The 24179-nt window shown below is 42.5% G+C and overlaps 1 protein-coding gene across 8 annotated transcripts in view; it reads left to right on the forward strand.

Moving 5' to 3' along the window:
• Positions 1-24179, forward strand: part of ATP11B (ATPase phospholipid transporting 11B (putative)) — a 213409-nt gene that overhangs the window by 112322 nt on the left and 76908 nt on the right. For all 8 annotated transcript variants that reach the window (XM_068281088.1, XM_068281083.1, XM_068281090.1 and 5 more), the window contains exons 13-18: positions 3969-4127; positions 6586-6761; positions 14046-14114; positions 18673-18746; positions 18826-18929; positions 21511-21692. In XM_068281088.1, the coding sequence (XP_068137189.1) occupies positions 3969-4127; positions 6586-6761; positions 14046-14114; positions 18673-18746; positions 18826-18929; positions 21511-21692 (764 nt within the window). The remainder of the gene's footprint in view (positions 1-3968; positions 4128-6585; positions 6762-14045; positions 14115-18672; positions 18747-18825; positions 18930-21510; positions 21693-24179) is intronic.

Raw genomic sequence — 24179 nt, forward strand, 5'->3', positions numbered from 1 at the left:
ACATTGTGTCACACACAAACGAGTGACATCACTCAAACATTACCAGGCAAAAAGAACACACACAGACTCTCTCTCTCACTCACTCACACGCTCTCTCTGATATTCCATAAGATAATGATGTTTGAATACTGCACGCACAAGCGGAAGTGACATTTCACATGACCTATGCACACATGCTCCAGAACAGTGTCGTTTGAACAATATTGTGTCGGGCAGGATAAGCGATATTGTTCGCTCATCATTTGGCTATATCTTATACCAGTTGTTATCCGATATGGCAATACCTGTTGATCGTTGGCCGTTTTGATCCAACGCGTTGGCAAGGCTTTATTAGTAGCTCATTGCGACACAGTAGAATGAAGGGCTTTTCAGTTGCCGATCTGCACTGTGCAGTTACAAGGCTAGACTAGAGGATGGACTTGCCTATGCTGTGTTTTCAAATACAGAGAGGAGAAACTGGAGACTTCGGAGTTGTTTGCTAGCTGCTCTGTCTTGCTGAATGTTGTGTTTTTTTAAATTCAAAGGTTTGCAATCTCTGTGCCAATTTGAATTACAGTATAATGTTAACAATGTTCTATTGTAATTTACTGTAATTTTTCTTGCAGGATTGCTACAGCTGTGCTAGACAGGAGAAAATATGCTAGTCTTTGAATATGCTATCCTGGCTTATATGGATATTACTTTTTGTGAATGGGCGTTTCACTTTGAATACATCTTACATGCAAGGGTTGTTTTTTGAATGAGTTTCTATGCAACGGCATTTTTCATTGTTTTCCAAAGCAGTCTATCCTACTCTGCTGTATTTTGAGTCTGTTCCTGATTGCTTTGAAATTAGTGAGTCGTTGGCAGGCTGAAACTGATCCAAATACATGGTGATGCCTTTTAAATGATGTCTTTGTACATTGATCCTTGAAAGAAGTCAGTAGGCAGAGGACTACATGCTGACCTTTTTGGTTTTAGTGGTTTGAGTCCTACCTAGAACAAGAATGTAGTCAGCAATGTCACATTAAAGTCAGATCACCTGATCTGCATCCATATTCTAAGTCAGGCATTCAGAAAGTGTTAGTGGTCGAGGACCAGCATAACAGCCAGTTAAGAATCATTTTTAATTTTTTTTTTTTTAAGAAAGTAATAAAGCGGGTACCCTCCATTTCCCTCTATCTATAGATTTCTTTTAACTCTTAAACTGGCCACTGACGATTCAATTTGCTGAATAATCATTCTTGAACACAATTTGTCATGTGAACTATCTGAAATGGTTTGTGACCACTAATGGAAAAAATTCTCTAAGACTAATGAAATCGATCAGATTTTTAGATCGATCCCATCAATCTGATTGGATTGGGTAGGAGCTTTTTGTCCATTAGTGGTTCCAAACGATCATTTCCAAACCTTCATGCGAAGAATCATTTGTAAACAATAGTTTAGTAAATTGCATTGTTAGCGGCTACCTTAAAAAGGAAACTTAAGGCGAGGAGGAACCGGTTTTGCTTACCTGGGGGCTTCTACAGGCCTCCTGCAGTTGACCTGTGCCCGCGCCGGTACTAAACGCGTTTCAGGCAGGTCCCCTGCCGCAGCTTGGTTTCGTTTTCAGTGACTGGCTCTGTCGCTGGCCACTGTCATCAATCCCTCTACTGTGCCTGCTCGGGACACTCCCGGACACAGAAGTGCGAATGAGGTAGTGCGTGGTCAGGGCTGCGCAGTGGCCAGCGACAGAGCCAGTCGCCTAAAATGGAAGGAAGCGGTGGCGTCGACACCTGAGGCTCGTTTAGTACCGGCACGGGAACAGGTCAACTGCAGGGGGCCGGTAGAAGCCCCAGGTAAGTAAAACTGGCTTTCCCCTCCAGGCTTAAGTTTCCCTAAGACTGCTGCCTAAATCTTAAAATATTTCGTAATTACTGTCTCTTTATGTCATGGAAGTCTAAAGATGGTTTTCAGCCAAAATTCTGCCTACTGCCATCTCTAGACGTTGTGGTATTTCCACATCTATGACCTCTTAAAGGGAAGGTTTGCGCAGACTATAAAAAACAATCTGCACTTACCTGGGGCTTCTTCCAGCTCCTGGCAGTCGATCGGGGCCCTCGCCGCAGTTCCTCTCCCTCCCGGCGTCCAGCGATGAAGAAGCCGACCTCGCCAGGTCTGCTTCTGTACGCTCCACAGCAGGGGGCCACGTGGTGTAGGGACGTCATCGGGTCTCTACTGCGCAGGCGCAGAACTACTGCGCCTGCGCATTAGAGACCAGATGATGTCACTTACACCACGTGACCCGCTCCGTGGAGCGTACATGAAGCCGGCTCACAGCTGGACGCCGGGAGGGAGAGGAGCTCCAGGAGCTAGCAATCCGCCTGGTGGATCAACTCTGCCGGGTTACAGGCTTGTGCCTGCTGGCTGCCTCACCCACTGCGTGACATCACATCTGCGCCGTGCTGTCGTCCCTCTGCTACCATGCATCGCAATAGAATGTGTTATCAGCTGTATAGATGACTCCACGGTCGGGTTGAAGGATTGGGTCCGAATCCCTGACAGACAACGAGTGTACGGGCCTTCAAAAAACACAGTAGTAGATCACATCCTCTCCATCTGGTACTATCTCTGTGACAGTGACTGTTCTCACCAGGGAGTTACTGTGGAATCTGGGTGAATGTCGGTATTTGACTGAATTTCTAGGTTCAAAAACACAGCCTCACTCACCTCTTTGACATGGGAGGGATTCTACTTGCTTTCCTCATGAACTACGGTATCATCCCAGCTCTTTTAAATGTGCTTCTAAAAGTGCGTACTCATCAAAGCATCAAGTGTCATTACATCTCTGCAATGTAAAGTTGGCCTCACTCCCACACCCACTTATTTCAAGAATGAAAGTTCTAACTTAATAATAGGTCATGAATTTGATATTGGAGTAAGTATAAATCCTGCTCTTATAAAATAAGAAACATTGAATACATTAAAATAACAAAGTTCTAAAGGGCATTAAATTATTAAGATTTAGTGGTTCGGGTTGTAAATGTATTTAATGCCAACAGCATACTCAATTCTAAATTGCATAACATGTATATATAAATATAAAAGCTGTTTTGTCCTGAAGTACATAAATATTGGAAATCTGTTTTTTTTTAAATTCGAGATACATTCTATATTCTTGCACGTGGCACCTTTAAAGAGGGACTGTAACCAAGAATTGGAATTCATCCCAATCAGTACCTGATAGCCCATTTCCAATGAGAAATCTTTACCCTTTCTTGAATAGATCTGAGGGGTCTGCATGGCTGATATTGTCGTTATAAATAATGACAGTTGGTGCTGTCTAGTTCTTTCCTTGTCTGCCAGTAGTAAAGATGATAATGTGCAGATGATTTCTTGTTCTCCCTGCTATTTTTGACTTTTAACTTTGCAATGTTGTGTTGACTTATTCTTCCCCCCCCCCTGGTGGAGAGCCCATCACTGGGATGCCCAGGGTATGGAAGAAAGAGGTAGCACTGTGCCCATAAAGCATGCCTCTTCCACCCGTCTGGCCCACTCTATCCTGTTACCGCCTCTCAGATCTCGCTGGTGAGGCCTGTAGTGAAGCGGCGCAGGCGAGCATATGCGAGATCTAAGAGGCGGAGAAGGAGGTAAATAGGATACAAGGGGTGGGCCAGACAAGTGAAAGAGGTGTGTTTTATGGGCAATCTATTCTTCCATACCGCTCTGATAAACAGGTAGAGCTGACCAATCCACTTATGGAGAGGAAGAGTTAAGCAATCCAACCAGTCAGTCACCTGTATACTGGGGGATCATCTTATATGCCCAGTCTTATATGCAGGAATATACGGTGCTTGTCTTTTTTACAATACCCACAGCTAGGCTAAGGCAATGTAAAATTGGTTAAAAAAAATCACTGTGATGACAGTACAGATTTCATAGTCTTGTCATTAATATACTGATTAAATAATAATAATATTTTCCCCCCACATTTGTCATGCTTGTAGGTAGAATATGTATTCACAGACAAGACGGGCACATTGACAGAAAATGAGATGCAGTTTAGAGAGTGCTCAGTAAATGGAATAAAATACCAAGAGATCAATGGAAAACTTGTGCCAGAAGGAGTAACTATAGATTTTCCTGACGGACCTTCTACAAGCTTGGTAAGGACTATTATACCTTTATGTATCGTATCTCCAAGAAACTGGAATTTGCTAATCCAAAGCTCTTGGGTGGGGCTTGCTACTATATTTTCTAAAGTGTTTTGATCATTGGCCATTCCTACTTGTTTGGCTATCCAATCTGTGTTCCTCAAAGGCTAGGATGATACTCTTCTGGAATTGCATTGCCTACTAGTGCTGGCTACAGGCCCTGTCCTCTAGGATTTTGAATCTCAACATGCTCAGTAATTTTATTGAGAAATACTGTAGGATGCAGATCTCTCTCAAAATGTCCACTAGGGTTCAGTGTAAGCAAATGGCCTGAAAAGAAGGGATTTCAGTCCTTGTTGTATGAGAGATTTGTACTCTAATTGGATACAGAAATGGTTGATGCATCATTTGGGTGTGGACCCAAACTGCACGGCTTTCCAATGGCCTAACGCCACTGACAACACGGTGACTGATAGTGGTATTAGGCTAGTATATATATAACCTTCAGCGCTAATCATATGCATCCACCACCGCGAACACCATAGAAAATGAATGCGCTTACCAGAGGAAAACAGACCTTAATTACAGGGTCTGCAGTATAGCATAATAAGGCCAGCGGCCGGTATCTTCCCAGCTGGCCTCCATTCACACACAAGTGTCAGCAATATTTCAGGCTCTCAATGCAGTGTTCACCAAAGAATGCATGAAAAATATTAATGATAGACTCATCTAAGCGGATCTATCTTAAAGTGGTCTAACACCCAGCATTTCAACTTTGCTTTAAAAGATTGCTTACAGCTTATAAACTATTATGCCAGATTTTTTTTTTAGCAGAAATTCACTGAATGGATTAAACATGACATTTTAGTGCTGCATTTAGCTAGAAATGCTCCTTGTGCTTGCTTGTTTAGTTACAAATGTATCTATCTACAATGTAACAAACAAACACTGCTCTGAGAGAACAAAGAGGGCTTCCCCAGGCTTTTCAAAGGTCTATTTGTATTACAAATAAAGATACATTTGTAACTAAAAGATAAGAACAGATGCGGATTCCTAGTTAAAGCCAACACTAAAATGTCATGTTTAACCCATTCAGTGAATTTCTGCTTAAAAAAAAATCTGGCATAATAGTTTGTAAGCTGTAAGCAATCTTTTAAAGCAAAGTTGTAATGCTGGGTGTTGAACCGCTTTAAGTTTAATAAAAGATCCTTTTAAAACGAAGCAATAAAATTCAACAATCACTCTGGGTCCTTGTTACAGGGACCCAAAGCAGATAATCAGCATATAAATAACACAGGACGCCGTCCAGCCACACGTCCGCCTCACCCGACCGGTTTCACTGTTGCAGTTTCCTCAGGGGCTAGAGCTATCAGGCTAGTGCAAGGCCTTGCAGTTCAGCAGAACATTGATCAGAGGATAAAGTGCATATCAGCTGTCATTCACTGAGGGATGGTTACTCCAATATTTATCGGTATAAAAAAACTTCAGTGTTCAGATCTTTATGAAGGTCGCTCTGGAGATCAAACTAAAATACGTTCACCTTAAAGTGTACATGAAGCAAAATTTTGGGAAAAAGTCAGATACCATAGAAGGCTTTCTTTGTCCTCCGTGAGCTCGGTATTCCAGCTCTGGGATTCTCTTAACCTATTTGACCAGCGTGCAGCCGCACTCCCGTCCGTGAGCAAGCGTAGCGGCACTGCACAAACGCAAGGCTACCTGCACCATTGCACGCAGCCTCTCGTGCAAGACTTTTATTTTTCTTTGTGCATGAGCAGCTCTGTGCTACTGTGCAGTAGACCGTCATTGCACCGGCACAGTGCGGCTGTGCTCATCTCAACACCTTGCAAATCTTCCCGATGTCACACTGTGATCACAAATTACATTAAGCTTAAGGGAACCTAAAGTGACAGTAAGGTGCCCCGTTTAACTTGTGTTATCTTCCAGCCCCCTGTAGTCGTCCTGGTCCCTCGCAGTCGTTCCGCTCTTATCCATTCAACAGCTGCCCCCTCAGAAAGCTGCATGTGACGCTCCTGGGCATGGAAGCACAATCCAGGAGGCGCAGGGCCACAGACAGCTTTTGTGAGGGCACAGCTGCTGAAGTGAGAAGAGCAGAATGACTGCAGGTAACCAGAAGGACAATGGGGGCTGGAAGAAGCCCCAGGTAAGTTAAACTGGGCACCTTACTGTTACTTTAGGTACCATTTAGGGGGATATTGCAGGGCCACAGGCTTCTGGGGAGTGTAGGGTTGATCCTGGCAATCAGAGCTATGAAGGGATAATTATCATATCATATCACCATGGAAATCATCTCAATATAGAGGTATTTGGTGATTTTTATAAATATTTACAGCACTTTTTATGGACAATACAGAATGTAGGAGAGCAAGATGGTGAAAATATTTTAGCCCGGAGAGCGTCTTAAATCCATTCCTGTGAATAGCTTCATGATGATTAATTTATTTTTTATCAGACTAGTGAAGAGGAACTTTTCTTCAAAGCAGTCTCACTTTGCCACACGGTACAAATAAGCTATGACCAACCAGAAAGCTGTGTTGATGGTTTGCGGTTCACAAATGGAATATCTTCCCAAATGGAATACTATGCATCTTCACCAGATGAAAAAGCCCTTGTGGAAGCCTCAAAAAGGTGAGAATGTTGTGCCCGTTTGGTAATGGCAAAGTTTGCAGTGTTCTTGAGCATTTGTTCTACTCCATAAAAAATATCATTTTGTTTTATTTTTAAGTATCTGTTAAACTTGTTTTGTGTCTGTGGTGTGATCTTTAGAAGTTGATAAAATATACATATTTACAGTTTTTACTAGTAATTTAACTAAGGGTTAGAAGCATATGTTCCTATTAAGGAGAAGGCAAGTTGTACAGTGAACCTTAAAGAGACTCCGTAACAAAAATTGCATCCTGTTTTTTATCATCCTACAAGTTCCAAAAGCTATTCTAATGTGTTCTGGCTTACTGCAGCACTTTGTACTATCACAGTCTCTGTAATAAATCAACTTATCTCTCTCTTGTCAGACTTGTCAGCCTGTGTCTGGAAGGCTGCCAAGTTCTTCAGTGTTGTGGTTCTGCTATGAACTCCCCCTTTCAGGCCCCTCTCTGCACACTGCCTGTGTATTATTTAGATTAGAGCAGCTTCTCTCTTCTCTCTTATCTTTTACAAGCTGGATAAATCGTCCTCTGAGCTGGCTGGGCTTTCACATACTGAAGAATTACAGACAAGGGCAAAGCTGTTTGCAGGAAGAAAAGAGCAGCCTGAAACTTCAGTGCATGGGGGAAAGAAACACACAAATGATCTCTTGAGATTCAAAAGGAAGGGTGTATACAGCCTGCTTGTGTATGGATGTATTTTCTATGTGTGGACATACTGTACATCAACCTACTTCCTGTTTTGGTGGCCATTTTGTTTGTTTATAAACAAACTTTTTAAAACTGTTTTTAACCACTTTTAATGCGGCGGGGAGCGGCGAAATTGTGACAGAGGGTAATAGGAGATGTCCCCTAACGCACTGGTATGTTTACTTTTGTGCGATTTTAACAATACAGATTCTCTTTAAATGTTTTTTTTTTGTTCTCATCTCAAACACTACAGGTGTTTAAAAACTCTTTTTCACCAACTAATTCACCAGGTGTCAAATTCAAGGTCCATGGACGAGTCTGGTCAGCCACACCATTTTATATGGCCCTCAACTGCTTCAAATGTGCATAATTACAAACTAAAAGAAAGCAGGAAATTGAGAGCCCCGACCTGTACTGTATACTTGATCATGAACCAGTGTCATCTGAGGTTTCTATAGAGGTAACGTTTCCTTATGCCCATGCGTGCATGCACCCTCTCATCTCCTGTTGTGATTAGTCATTTAGGGGACAGGTCTACAGATGGCTCACATTCGCAGCACATGTTTAATAAGGATGCCAGGTGTGAGACATATGGAGGCTGACCTGTTTATTTTCCTTTAATCAAGGGAAATTGTCTGGTTGTCCTGCTGATCATATGTATCTAATTCTTTTAGCCATAGACCTGAACAAACATGCAGATCAGATGTTTCTGACAAGAATCTGGTAAGATTAGCTGCATGTTTGTTTAAAGTGTGTGATTCAGACACTACCGACCAGAAATATGAACGGGACTGCTGGACAACTGGTATTGTTGAAAAGAAAAGAAATATGGCAACCGCTGTATATAACTCACCTCGAGTTCCTTTTAAGCATGGCTTCTTTGCCCTTCCATGCCAAAAGCTGTGGGTAAGCAGTCTTTTTTTTTTTTCTTTTTACAATATTTAACCCCCCTGGCGGTATGAAAAATTCCGCCAGGGGGCAGCGCAGCAGTTTTTTTTATTTTTTTTTTAAATCATGTAGCGAGCCCAGGGCTCGCTACATGATAGCCGCTGCTCAGCGGCATACCCCCGCCCGCTTCGATCAGGAAATCCCGTTCAAAGAACGGGATTTCCTGGAGGGCTTCCCCCATGGCGACGGGGCGGGATGACGTCAGCGATATCGGGACGTCATTGGGAGTCCCGATCCACCCCTCGGCGCTGCCTGGCACTGATTGGCCAGGCAGCGCACGGGGTCTGGGGGGTGCGCCCGTGTGCGCCGCAACGGATAGCGGCGATCGGGCGCAGGCCGGCGGCGATCAGTGTGCTGGCGCAGCTAGCAAAGTGCTAGCTGCGTCCAGCAAAAAAAAAAAATAGGTAAATCGGCCCAGCAGGGCCTGAGCGGCACCCTCCGGCGGCTTACCCCGTGTCACACACGGGGTTACCGCTAAGGAGGTTAAGCAAAACAGCTGTTAGATGTTTGGAGAAGCCATCCCTGTCACCCACCTGCCTGAGAATCCTACAATACAAATGTAACTTCCAGTTTGCTGTAAGCACATTCATGTAATAAAATATGCAGCCCAGGTTGGTGCTCTCAATTACCTCCTTTCTGTTACTGCAGATGACAGCACGCCGCCTTCCCATCCAGAGGAGCATAACCGTGCTGTGGCCACATCCTGATATTTGATCTGATGTTTTTAGGGTGCTCAGTGGAGACTTCCACGTTAGACCTAAAGTGCACCTTAGGGGAAAATGCGTACTTATTTTGTTAGAGGTAATTCTCTGAAAACCTCTGGATCATGCAGAAACTTCCTGTCCCCTCTTGTGTCTACCGATCTAGCTTTCACTTCCACCGATCCACCCCTGGAGCTTTGCTGACAAGGGCTTTGTCAAGCGGTGCTTGACAAAACATTCATTGACAAAGTGATCATTGTTACATCGCCCCCATCCTTGAAACACATTGCGCAGTATGTCTCGCGCTTGTGGAGTAGCATGGACCCACTCGGCCCCAGCTTGTTCCACTGAGCCCGAGTGGCTTTGTGCCACTGTGCAGACATGAGGCATCCTGCGCGGTGCAGCCGAGCTCGTTCACGAATGGCAGTGAGGCCGCTAACTTCCAGAAGGTCCCGACAACCAGCTGTGTTCTAGAGGAGGACGTTGGAAGCCTCTGGAGGATCCACAGATTTTCTCCGCAGGATCTCACAAATTTACTCTTAGAAACAATTTGGTTCACAGCAAAGACCGATTTTGAGCCATTATGTGATGGAGTTTGACACCCTTGAGGGTCCTTTTACACTGGTACGCTGCGGTTGTGGTGTGATTTGTAACAATTGCACCGCAGCCAAAAAGTCACACCACACACAGGCACGGGCGGGGGAGAGTACAGCGACGCGACTCATCACGGTAAGTGAGTAAAAGGGGCCAGAACTAGCAATAAAGGGTAATTCAGCTCTGTAGTGATCCTATAAAGCAGGCCTTTTCCATCCATTTAACCTTGTTTTTAACAAATCAGCTACCTGAGCACCAATACATGTATTAACATGTTATATGGGTTCAGTCAATTATTACAAGATTCTATCAAATCTGCCCTTGAATCCAAGAAATGCACTTTGTATATATTCACATTCAGCAATTAGGTATTGCATAGTTGGTCTGTATTTTTTTTTTTTTTATTCTTTATAGTGAGGGGACGAAAATGAACTACATCTGGCTGGGCTCTTAGTCTAGTTATTATGGCGACAAAATACTGTTCTCCATTGTGCATACTGGGATTTACACAGGTAGCGGCTGCAGGCAACCCCACTAAGTCTCTGCTTCTTTTAAGTTATGAAAATGTAAAATACTCGGCTGGTTTATCTTTTCAATAAGTCATAATTAACCTACGCTGGTAACTTAACCCATTCAGGTTCCGTCGTTTTCACGTGAGAAATGTTCACCTCCCATTCATTAGGCTATAACTTCATCACTACTTATCACAATGAACTGATCTATATCTTGTTTTTTCCGCCACCAATTAGGCTTTCTTTGGGGGGTACATTTTGCTAAGAGCCACTTTACTGTAAATGCATTTTAACAGGAAGAATAAGAAAAAAATGGAAAAATTCATTATTTCTCAGTTTTCAGCCATTATAGTTTTAAAATAATACATGCCTCCATAATTAAAACTCACGTATTGTATTTGCCCATATGTCCCGGTTATTATACCGTTAAAATTATGTCCCTATCACAATGTATGGCGACAATATTTTATTTGGAAATAAAGGTGCATTTTTTCCGTTTTGCATCTATCACTATTTACAAGTTTAAAATAAAAAAATATAGAAATATTTCATCTTTACATTGATATTTAAAAAGTTTAGACCCTTAGGTAAATATTTACATTTTTTTTTTTTTATTGTAATGTTTTTTTTTTATAGTAAACATTTTATTTGGGTAGTTTTGGGAGGGTGGAAGGTAAACAATAGGTTTGTAATGTAAATGTGTGTTGATTTTCATTTTTTTTATTTTCAGTTGTAGTATTACTTTTTGGCCACATTTTTTTTTTTATAGTTAAGGTTCCCTTTAAACTGGTAGATGCAGCTTAAATTGAAGGATGCATATACTAGGAAAAATGTTATTACATAGTTCAAAAATGTTGTTATCTTAAACAGAATGCATTGACACATTTCTTCTCTACATGAGAGAGAAGTGACATCCATCTTCTGCTACAAAATATAGAAGTATTCCACGGCACATCAAGGTCTTCGGTTCTTGCTTGTGCCATGTACTGATTTGTACTGTAATGAAGAAGAACGGATGGCATTTGTGTGCTGCAGAGTATTTCCACATTTTGCTGCTGAAGCTCATGCAGGTCAGTTTTTTTTATTTTCTGCAGTATCTCTCTTACATCCATTGCAAAGGTAAGAGAGCAACATAGTTGTACTCCATCCTTAATGCACTGTTTCATAAGATGGATAAAATATGAAAATCATGCCTTCATGTCCCTGAATGCCAGGCAAACATCCAGAAATGCTGGTTTATAACTAGTAAATGTAATTAGCTATTATTATTATTATTTATTGTATTTATAAAGCGCCAACATATTACGCAGCACTGGACAATAAATAGGGATACATACATTGCAACAAGGGGTGACAGAGAGAGGTAGCAAACGGTTATACAACATAGCACAAGGTTATACATACAATCAGGGTATAAAATGCGGTTTACAGAGACCCAGCAAAACAAGTACGAGTTAGTCCATGAGAAGGGTGTAATTGCTGGGGTAGTAAAATTAAGAAGGACACACTAAGTGAGGGGGGAGGCCCTGCCAAGGCTTACAATCTAAAGGGTGGGGGGACACATAAGGTAGGACTGTGGAAAGGGTGATTGACAGAGTTAGAGTGTGGTAGATGTGGGGTGGGCTATTTTAAAGAAATGTGTTTTGAGGGCTCGCTTGAAGGTGTTGAAGGAAGGAGCGAGTCTGAAGGGGCGTGGAAGGGAGTTTCATAGGGTGGGGGAAGCTCTTGAGAAGTCTTGTAAGCGTGCATGGGAATGAGAAATGCGTGGGGAGGTCAGGCGGAGATCATTGGAGGACCGGAGGGGACGGGCAGGTATATATCTGTTGACAAGCTCAGAAATGTAGGTTGGGCAGGTCTTGTGCACAGATTTGTAGGTCAGGCACAAAACCTTAAAACTGATCCTGAAGCTGATAGGGAGCCAGTATAGGGCTTCGCAGAGGGGAGAAGATGAAGCATAGTAGTGGGAAAGTTTGATGAGTCTAGCTGCTGCATTTATGACTGATTGAAGGGGTTCAATGCGTTTTAAGGGGAGGCCAGATAGTACGGCATTGCAGTAGGCAAGGCGGGAGATGATGAGGGCATGGATGAGAAGCTTGGTAGTGTCTGGGGTCAGAAAGGGGCGGATTTTGGAGATGTTTCGAAGGTGGAAGTTGCAGGTTCTGGTAACATTTTGGATGTGTTGGCTGAAGGAGAGGGCAGAGTCTAGAGTGACTCCCAGGCAGCGGGCCTGGGAGGTAGGGCGGATGGTAGTGCTGTTAGTGATGTGAATATCTGAGAGAGGTGGTGCAGAGCGGGGCGGGAAAATTATGAGTTCAGTTTTTTCCAGGTTAAGCTTCAGGAACCTAGCTTACATACAGGAGGAGATGGTTGATAGGCAGGAGGAGATCTTGTCCATAGTGGAGGGGGAGAGATCGGGGGTGTGGAGATAGATTTGAGTATCATCTGCATATAGGTGGTATTTGAAGCCCAGGGAGGAGATGACTTTGCCAATAGAGGAGATGTAAATTGAGAACAGTAGGGGGCCCAAAACAGAGCCCTGGGGGACTCCAACCGAGAGGGGTGTGGGAGTTGAGGAGGAACTATTAAAAGAGGTGGTGAAGTGGCGATTAGAGAGGTATGAGGAGATCCAGGCAAGGGTGTTGTCACAAATCCCTAAGGACTGTAGGGATTGAAGGAGGAGGGGATGGTCAACTGTATCAAATGCCAAGGAAAGGTCAAGCAGTAGCAGGATGGAGTAGTTTCCTTCAGCTTTAGCAAGGGTAAGGTCATTTACTACCTTGATGAGAGCGGTTTCTGTTGAGTGGGCAGGACGGAATCCAGATTGTAGGGGGTCAAGTAGGGAGTTGGTGCTGAGGTAGTGCTGAGGCATCACGCGTCTGTGGACCAGGCGTTCGAGGAGTTTTGAGGTAAAAGGGAGGAGAGAGGTTGGGTGGTAGTTGGAGGGTAGGGAGGGGTCGAGTGAGGGTTTTTTCAGCAGGGGAGTACAGTGGCCTCTTTAAAAGCTGAGGGGATGAGCTATAAGTGTGCTATAAACCAGAAATTCTGTATGTATGTTCACTCTTCGTCTTGCTATTGTTTTTGGAATTTGGGAAACGACACAGTCTTATGCTTGCTTTCCCAACCCGCAACCCAAATAGAATCCATACAGGTACCTGCAGATTACCCAAACACTGGTCGGGTTTGGGCATCCATATTGATTGTATTTGGGTTGCTGGTAGTGAAGGTAGGCCTAATGCTGGGCATAAACGGTTAGATAGTTCTTATCAATCAAGCAGCTGATGGCTCGATTGATAAGATCCAACCTGTCCGATCACCGCTGCGGATCGATACTGCGCTCGATCACCGCGGGTGGACAATAGAAAAAAACGAAGCGCTGATAAGTGCCCGCGGGGACGAGCGGGAATTGATCCACACGCGTTGCAAGGTGACGCCCCGGCATCGAGCCGCTAGCTCGATACCGGCGCATAAACAAACCGTATATGCCCAGCATAAGAGGATATCCAACCCAGGCCTCGACCACAGAGGGAGTTTGCTCTTATAAATATAAATTAATATCAGTCTTCCTCTATGAATTAACATTCTTCTGAGCATTGAGTACAGTTGAAAAGTCTACAGTGCATGCTAACAATTTTCAGTATTCAGAGTTGTTAGCATATTTTGCCTATTCAATAGCTGCATGGGGTCTAGTCAGTACTCATGATTACTTAAATACTCCTAGACACCTCAGCTTCATACAGATAAGGAAAAAGATCTGCCTAGCTTCATAATTACTGATATGTGAAAATGTGTGTCAACTTTTAACTAAATGCCTTTTGTCTGATGTAGACTGGGTGTTGCTTTTTCTGGAACCAATGGTGATGTAATGGAAATCAAAATACTTGGAAAACTTGAAAGGTAACTCTGTCATTATTAAAGCAACTTGAAATGGTTTCCGGCTAGATAACTTCTGTGAACCCAGATGACTCTTAATGTACCTTTTCTGCAAAATGTATATCTAATCAGGTGTGGCTATGTTAAGATGCAGAAACCAGGTAAGGTGATTCTGTTGGTGGAAAGGTACATACTGGCCATACACACGTCAGATTTTTCCAAACGACCCGTCGTTTGGATGTCAAATAGGGCGTGTGTACAGTCGGTCGTTTAGCTGATAAAGCTGGTTTTGATCAGTCAAAACCAGCATTATCAGCTGCACGACCGACTGTACACACGCCCAATTTGACGTCCAAACGACCGGTTGTTTGGAAAAATCCGACGTGTGTATGTACCTTAAAGAAAACCTGAACTGAAAATCAAAAGTCAAAATAAGCATACACAAGTCATACTTACCTTCCATGTAGTCTACTCCTCAGTGTCTTTCTCCTGTCCCGCATCCTATTTGTTCACTGTAATCAAGGGAATTTTTTGTCCTCCATTTTGAAAATGGCCATTACCCATAACAGCTTTCTGGTCAGCAGACAGTTAAACTGTAACATCGCCCACTTGAGCCATAAGGAAACATGGACATTACCGGGTACATCAGTTTTCCTCTCAGCTATAACTGACAACAACTGATATTTTACTGACAGCTACTGATATATTTCAGATCTGACAAAATATTGTCAGAACTGGAAGGGATTATTATCAGAAGAAAATGGTGAGCTTCTGAGGGGAACTGATGGCAAGGTAACTATGCAATGTTTATTTGAAGTTACCTCATGTGTTTATTTTAAATATTTTTTACTCAGTACAGGTTCTCTTTAAGAAGGATGAGCTTTAAAAAATGGCTAACTCAGCCATAAGCTACTGGGCCTTGCCCAATCTTTATTTAATGCACTTGTTTGTCCGTTCTGTGTATTAGTAAGAAGCGTTAAAGAGAGTCTGAAGCGAGAATAAATCTCGCTTCAGACCTCATAGATAGCAGGGGCATGTGTGGCCCTGCTAAAACGCCGCTATCCCGCGGCTTAACGGGTGTCCCTTCACCCCCAAATCCCCCTCGGTGCAGCGGGGGAGTGCTTCCTGGTTGGGGCAGGGCTAACCGCCGCAGCCCTGCCCCACGCGCGTCTGTCAGCGCGTATCTCCGCCTCTCCCCCGCCCCTCTCAGTCTTCCTTCACTGAGAGGGGCGGGGGAGAGGCGGCGATGCGCCGCTGATAGACGCACTGTAAGGCAGGGCTGCAGCCGTTAGCCCTGCCTTCAGCATCAGCAAAATCTACGACCAATCTGGTCGTTGATTTTGCGGGGGGGGCGGGTTGTGGGTGAAGGGACCCCCGTTTAGCCGTGGGATAGCGGCGGTTTAGCAGGGGCACATGTGCTAACTATGAGCTCTGAAGCGAGAATTATTCTCGCTTCAGTGTCTCTTTAAGGACAACTATCATTTAAAGGTTTTCGCTTTAGTAGCAAAATTGATTTACTACTGGCAAACAAATGTGCAAAAATCTTATAAATTATCTTCATTGAGCTGAAGTAATGTCATGCATGCTTTATTCATGCAATCGTTACATCCCATTGGTGACAAGGATTTGTCTTTCCTGTTTGCTTTTCACTGCTTTTCTAGAAGAGAAGGAGTTGTGTTCAGTGATATGTCAGGAGTATTTTTATCCACTGTCCATTTCTGGTTAAAATTCAGTCCTGTTCGGAGTAAGTCAGTTCACCCTTGAGCAGAGATTTATCAGGCTCGTCCCAGAACAACAGAATATCAATAAAGCAAAAGGGTTCAGATCAATCCTTGCACGTAACTTATTCCAGGTTAGGTAGAGGACCGCCTGTTTTCTTATATTTGTGGGAAGTTGCAGGATTTTGGAAGGCATCCTGCTCTGGGAATTACAGTACAAGTACAATAGAGTTTGGGTGAGCAGGATCCAAGGAGCAGATGGCAAATGGCAGGCCAGCAATATCGGGGGCAACTCTGTACTCCATTAACTTTTCACCCAAGACACTAATCGATTGCCATAGGCAACTAAAAATGTAGTGCAGTCCTACCAAACATGTGGCTAGGCAGTGCTTAGTGTTCAGCTCACTACTTGTGAAAGCTGCCATGTTCTATAGTTGTATGCATGGGAAATTCCTGCCCTGTTGTATTCCTCTTTTCCCCCCACCTCTCCTCTCCTTTACCCCTTTTGTTCCAAGTCTGCACCTACAGCAACATGAAGTTACTGGGCAACATGTATAATACATGCCAGACACTTTCTCCTCACCATTGTCTGCAGCTAGTGAGGTGAGCTGAAAAGGAGGTGCGCTACTGTACTACTGCTACATCCCACTATCATCCTTTATCCTTGGCAAGCATTGTGATGGTAGCATCGGTTTGGATTCAGTTCACTCATAGGCCTCTATTCATAAAGCATTCCCACATGTGGTAATGCTCAAAACAGCTGACTTTACCGACCATTTAGCAAAGTGTCCATTCATAAAAGCTGTTTCCGCATGAAAAGCTGACATTCCTGAGCAGTGCGGGAAATTACCGCCTTGTGCGGAGATTATCACAACACATGTCACTAATGTCAATTCATAAAGATTAGAACAGGCGGAATGTGAACGGAGAATCCTGGCTGTTTAGATAATGCGATAAGCCAGCGGATAACAGCCAAGCTAGTAGAGACAGACCTCCCAGGCAACTGCAGTGAGAGCAGAGCAAAAAATGCATCCCGGAATACCAAGGCTGTGTTTTTTAACCCCTTGGGTACCTGTATTCAGATAAATTTCACCTCAGAAAGCCTGCATGTGTAACATTTCTTGAAGTTCTTTTAAGCTGTGGCAATTAAATAGATTGTTTAGAAAAACTAATAGACAGATTCAAGGCAAGGAGAGGCAGTTTTAAAAAAAATTACTTTTAAAAGGATGCTGGGGCTGCCTCCTTTGTAGTAACTCTGTCTCTGCACCGAGAAAATGTAACAACTCAGCCAGCACCTCTAGTTTAGTACGGGAATTTCCTGACCTTTTATCGCAAGTGTAAATTTTTATGAATTAGCACACAAAAGTCTAAAATACCGATGTGGTGTTTTCCCTCCAAGATTTTTTTTTCCGCAAATGTTTTATGAATATTTATTTATTTATTGTATTTATAAAGCGCCAACATATTACGCAGGGCTGATAGAGCCTATAGTGTAGATACATCCAGTGCATGCTGTGTTTGTGCCTACTTCTGAGGCTGTCAATTTGAAACACTGTAAAATAAAAATGCATGCATGTTTTTGAAGAAACACCTGATGGCAGCATTTCAATGTGATGCAATGTGCAGCCCATTTAGGCAGCCTGATCAGTGCTACAATGACAGGGAACAGCAGTGTTTGGAGCAAATTTTCCCCTTTACTGTAGTTACCCCAGGCGGCGATACATAGTTTTGATGTTTTCAGCTTTGCATAAATCAGTGCAATCTAACATATTTAAAGTGAACGGTCACCTTTGTTGAGATTAAAGTGATACCTTCAGTTAAGCTCTACAAACTTGAACACATTATTTTAAATTATATTTAATTTAATTCAAATGCTGAGCAGCTCCACAACTCTGACGGCTGTGAGTGTCAGAATTTCCTGCCATAGTATAACAGTATAGCCTGCACTCCTTTTCAAAATAACTTTTTTTAAATCAAATTCAATGTTTTGGGGATGAGAGGACACCTTTTATCACAGAATACAATACAGTCAAGCCATAGGCCCTGTATGGGGTCTCTTGTACAATGATGTCCCTTATCCCTAGCCCTTGCCTGCACATTAGAGACCTATAATGGGGAAAAGTGTTGCAGTCTGATGCGTTTGATCTACTGAGAATTCCCTGCCTGTCACTCAGTACTGTATGTGTTTCTGTGAATAACAAGAAAAACAAGAAAATGGAACTCCTGGTCTGTATAGCTAATTACTCAGTGAAAAAGAAAGTAACTGCTTTCTTCCCCCAAAAAACTAACACAGATTCCAGTTTAGAATTATGACACTCGAGCTTACCCTCAGTTTTGGGAAAACAGCAGACATTTGATAAACAGGGTAAAATCTGTTGGCTGTATGATTGTATATTATCAGCTGGATGGAGATCAGTGGTGGTGTTCTGCCTCACAAATCCATGCACAGCAACAGGTTTCAGCCCGCTTAAAAACAGTTGATCATGAACTAAGTTGAACTTGATTGCTCTGTGTGATAATTGACGTATCAAGTCTGATAAAACTGCTTAAGAATTTCAATACTTTATGGCCCATATAAGATCCTCTAAGGATTGTACTTCGAGAAGATACAGCAGAATCCCTTTATAGTAAACTCCAAGGGACCTGGAAAAGTAGTTTGTTTTATCAGAGGGTTACTATATCAGGATTGGCCATACATTGTACATTCATACAGGTTCATGGTAGAGACCTGGGGGCTGAGTTTATTACAGCCATTTACTGTAATGTGATTCTACTGTATAGATTATATTGTACCCCATATTACACAATTAAAGTTTATGATGTATGATTGCTATGTACCCACTTGCTTCATTCTGTTTCTTTAGGTACAAGCTCCTTCATGTTCTTGAGTTTGATGCGAATCGTCGGCGTATGAGTGTCATTGTACAGAGTCCTTCCGGTAAGATTTCAGACTTGCATGAGAATCCCTCTGTAATCTTGTTTACATTTGTGTAAAACAGAAACCCTTCTTTTTCTAGGGGACAAAATCCTTTTTACCAAAGGAGCAGAGTCTGCAATTCTTCCGAATACCAAAAATGGAGAACTAGAGAGAACAAGGCTGCATGTAGATGAGTTTGCTTCAGTAAGTTATATTATTGCCCTATCTTTATTTTTCATTGTATACAGTCAAAGAACAGGAACTTTCAGCAGTTATTCCCTGTAGAATGAAAGCATAAGTACAATGCACAGTGCTTAAAGGGTACCAGAGATGAATAAGGAAAAAGATTTTATACATACCTGGGGCTTCCTCCAGCCCCATCCACCTGGATCGCTCCCACACCGCCGTCCTCTGCTGCCCGCAGCTATGAGAACCGGATCCCGTCACTGACGTCATCGGAGTCAGCCTACGCAGGAGAAGTGCACCCTCTACATATCCCTCCAAACACATGCTGGAAAGATACGCAAACAGTGGACTTTTCTTACGCTAGACTGGCTCTGACTGACGAAAGTGCGGGGACCTGGTTCTCGTAGCTGCGGGTAGTGGAGGACAGTGGTGTGGGAGCGGTCCAGGCAGATGGGGCTGGAGGAAGTCCCAGGTATGTATAAAATATTTTTCCTTCTTCATCTTTTGTTCACTTTAATGATATTATTGCTGGAATTTGTTGAACTTTACATTTTGCTTTTACAACTTTTTTTTAAGTGAATCAAAGCTTTTAATGGAAATGTCATAATGCATTCCACTGAAGGGGGGCATACATTCAACATGTATTTTTCATAATTATGCACTGGTGTTAAGGTAGTCATAAACTTTTTACTTTAAAAAACGGTTTAAAACCCGAACATAATATTCAGTAAAAACATGTTTTCCTACTTTTTATATGCCATACGGTTATCATATTTGCATTTGTGCATAAGTGTCATTATTAATTTATAAGTTATAGCTTCCCAAAAGTACAGTTTTTTGCTTTGTGAGCGGACTTTGCATTTTATTAACTGCTTTTATTCATTCAGGCAGACAAGCTTTGACTCTCTCTCTGTGTCCTCCAGCTCCTGCACAGTCAGAGAATGTGTCACATTCCACACTTGATACATTTAAGTAAACACAAGATTACATTGTTTAACTTTTGGATGTGGCAGGGAAGCTGGCAGGGAAGCTTCTAAAGCCTGTGTTTAACCCTTTGAATGATGTTCTAGTAAAAATAAAATTCTGGTTGTATATAATATGCTGTGAATAATCTGGTAGAGCAAAGAAGAAATTCTGTGTTATATTCAGCTTTTTATGTGTGCAGACTTGCCCATAGCACTTCAAAGCATGTGTAATTTGTAAGGAAGGTTTTTTTTTTCTAATATTTACTTTCTAATGGCCCATACTCACGGGCAACCAAACCTGCATGTCGCTAGCACACGGGAGCATGTGCGCGACAGTTCGGCGACAGCTCGTCGCCACATCCCTCCGCATACACACTGCGGAAGAGGGACTAGTGGCGCGACGGAAGCTGTCGCCGACGTTCCTCCTCCCCGCCGGAAACTCAGTGCGCCGGCTATGGGGTTGCTGTCGCTAGTCCGCATACACATGCGGACTAGCGACAGTTGCGGCGGCAACTGTCGCTAGGCGATTGACCAGTTCAATCGCCTGGCGACATCAGCGACGAGCGACGGTTCGTGGTGCGCGCCCGTGCAACGCCTCATACTCACGGGCGACCTGTCGCCGCAACACGCGCGCACCGCGTGTTGCAGCGACAATTGTAGCCCGTAAGTATGGGCCATAAGAGAACAGCTACTTTCTTTTTTTAATTATATGTTGGCAGGGTATGGGTGTTACATTGGCCCTTTTTCAATTCACTTTTTCTCCTAGGCAATATTTTTACACCTTAATAATATAATACCTTTAACACAAGAAAATACAAAGAATGATTATAAAAAGGTATTTTGAACAGAAAATGAAAAATTATCCCCTAGGAGAAGTCTTAGGAGAAATGAATAAGGACCATGGTGGTGTTCGAATACGATTTACATTATTTTTAGGGGAGATTTTGTTTGATATTTTAATCTGATATAGTTAAATGTTTTTTTTTCGTATTATCTAAATGCATATTTGGGCATTTTTGAAGTGTAATTGTGGTGACCGTTAAACTTTTAATGTGCACTTAGGCTCTGTTTTTATTTAGTAGTACCTCTACCAGGAGAGAGGTTTCACCCTCGGGGTGCACAGGCATGCATAGCTGTTTTTTTGGATAGGATCTTATTACAGTAGAATCTGTTATCTGGAACCGACAACGATCGTCTCCTTTCTGGTTGCTTGAGACTCAATGTTAAAAATAGGCCTAGCTAATAATGTACGATACCCTACTCTATATACATACCACGAACTCTATATTAAATGTTAAAATACAGTAATTGAAAGTATGTGAACCTTGGAGGAGCCATGTAATCTAGTCTTTAAGCAGAGCCCACAAACAGCCTTCAGAAGTTGGCCTTCACCACTGTGAATACTTCCAGCAATTTGTTCTAGTTGGTTGATAGTTGGTTGAGACTGCTGGCTAGTTGAGTTCTGGAAAACCGGGACTCTACTGTATTACAAATTGGCACCTTGAGCCTAGATTCCAATTGCATTGTGTACTGTTGCAGTATCATTTTGCATGTGTGATGACTTTATTCTGTTCCTACACTTCATACCATAAGTTAGTGCAAATGTTTAACTCCCTTTTATTTTTTGGAACTAGAAAGGACTACGGACTTTGTGTGTAGCATATAGGCGGTTCACAGCAGAAGAATATCAGGAGATTGATTATCAACTTAATGAAGCCCGCACTGCATTACAGCAGAGGGAAGAGCGACTAGCTGAAGTATTTAACTTCATTGAAAAAGACTTGGAGATACTGGGAGCAACTGGTGTTGAAGACAAGTAAGTTCCATTCACATTGTTCTGGTTTTTAACCAGAATAGATACAAATACAGAAATGTTTAAAGAGAAATCTGTTTGGAGGTAAGACTTGAAACTTATTTTCTTTAAAGTAGAACCCCACCAGTTGGGGATAGCGCTTCTTATTTATAACTTATCACTGTGTTGTTGCCAAGAGAATGTACTAGAAATTCTTAATAAATCTAGTAACTTGTAAATCTGTCTAACATTACTGGACAAGGTTATACTGTAGATCAAGATGGCTAGATGGTATAGGTGCCCAAAGACGCAATACCTATGTCAGCTGAAATAACCAGTATCAGCGATTTCAGATGATCTGCCGCTAGAAAGATCTACCGTTATTAGAAGAAAAGATATCTCTTATCCAAAATCTCTATCATGGCTCCTTTTCATTCTAAAAACATTGCTTGTTTGTGAATGGTGAAACTCCATTCCCTGTTGCATCAGTGATGGAATTACTGCATTCACCAACCATTATTCAGTTTATGATGATTTCTATTGCCCTTACCTGTTTCATATGTGCAGCTGTTCTAGTTACTACAAATCAAACATTAAATCTCGTGCCTGAATGGCAATACAGACCAGTTTCCCTAACAATGGGAATTAGTACTGTTGAGAGACTCATACTTGCCTCACAGACCCCCAAGTTCACTAATAGGTCTGCAGATTATGATGTCAGCATGGGCCTACATTATAAAGGTGGCCATACACTGGTTGATTTGCCATCAGATTCGACCAACAGATAGATCCCTCTCTGATCGAATCTGATCAGAGAGGGATCGTATGGCTACCTTTACTGCAAACAGATTGTGAACCGATTTCAGCCTGAAACCGTTCATAATCTGTGGTGGTGGTGCTGCCGGCTGTATATCGGCGGGAAAATCGTTAGGTGTATGGGCCCCTTAAGTTTTGTCTTTAGCACTATAAATATGCGTTGTTACCAAAAATTCTTTGTCTATACACTACCTGACCCTATCTGTGCAGCGGATTTTCTGACTCACAGAAAACAACTATATAGAGTGGAGCCCCATACACACACTCCACAGGGGTCTTTTAGGCTCTTGCAACTTTTCTTGTGAAACACCTAAAAAAAAAATCTCTTGCTATTGTTCAAGCAGCTGATAAGACTGATAAGAAGTCAATTCAACATTTGGATTGACTTCTTATCAGCTGCTTGAACAGTAGCAAGAGATTTTTTTTTTTTTAGGGGTTTCACTATACACACACTCAACAGCGGCCTTTTATGCTTTCACAACTTTTGTTGTGAAACAAGTTGAAACACCTAAAAAAGGTATTTTGCTATTGTTCAAAAAGCTGATAAGACTGATAAGTCAATCCAACTTGTTTCACAACAAAAGTGCTTAAAGTGGACCCAAATTAAAAATACAAGATTTCAGAAATAAAATCTATTTTCTAAATTATAATAATAAATAGCAGCCTTTTTTTAGCTGCATGATGACAAATATAAAATATTTTACATTTATTGGAGGAACCCCTCCCTTCCTTTCAAATTGCCGGAATTTTTCCGGCAAACTGGTGGAGTAGATGGTGTCTGACAATGGAGGAATTGCTAATGGCTGCCCCCAGTATAATCCTAGCTATAAAAATAGAAGGGTGAAAAGCATGCACTGAAATGATCATAGGTTTGAAGGAGTGTTTATTTATCTTTGTATGTGTCAGAGTGGTGCAACTAAATATTTTTAATTAAAAAAATGTTTGGTTTGGGTCCGCTTTAAAGGTGTGTACACAAGCACTACTAAATGCAACAACGGTTCCGCCGGACCCTCCCGCTCAGCGGACCGTTCAGAAACAGTCTTATCGGTCCGCCGACAGCGTGTACACACGTGCATACTGTCGGCTGAAGCCTGCCCAGCGGGAGGGTCCGGTGGACCCGTTGTTGCATTTAGTAGTGCGTGTGTACGCACCTTTATACACTTCTGACCTTCATCACTGTTTACCAGGCTGTATGGAGCGCACCCTGGTCCACTCAGTCTACAGCAATTACTGCAGCGCCACTCAACCATTTTATAAATGTTCAGAAGATTGCAGAACACAAAGCTACAAAGTACATTATGATATAATAATAATGGCTCTGAAATTACAATGAAAATCAAATCTCTGTTTATAATTCGGCCACTTGCCATCAGTCCCTGCAACTGCAGGACATGACAGGAAAGATTGGTATAACTTATATATAAGGGGTTCTGTGGCCCTTTTTCAAACTGCAATTTAAATGAAGAGATATGTTCCTTTCATAAGTACAAATCTTTTTTTCCTTGTTAGAAACAGCTGTGCGGTCTCTCCGGCTCCTTTCTAATGAGTCGTCTAGACGAATATTGTACTGCAGGAAAAGGCAGACAATACAGCAGCTGTTCCTTCCTGCTATTTGCCTCTCCCTCCTCCTGCTGCATGTCATGAGTCATCCCTGACCTTTCTGCAAGCTCCAGCTAACAGGGGGAAAATCTGCCT

This window comes from Hyperolius riggenbachi, chromosome 4, assembly GCF_040937935.1.
Source record: "Hyperolius riggenbachi isolate aHypRig1 chromosome 4, aHypRig1.pri, whole genome shotgun sequence".
Classification (NCBI taxonomy): Eukaryota; Metazoa; Chordata; class Amphibia; order Anura; family Hyperoliidae; genus Hyperolius; species Hyperolius riggenbachi.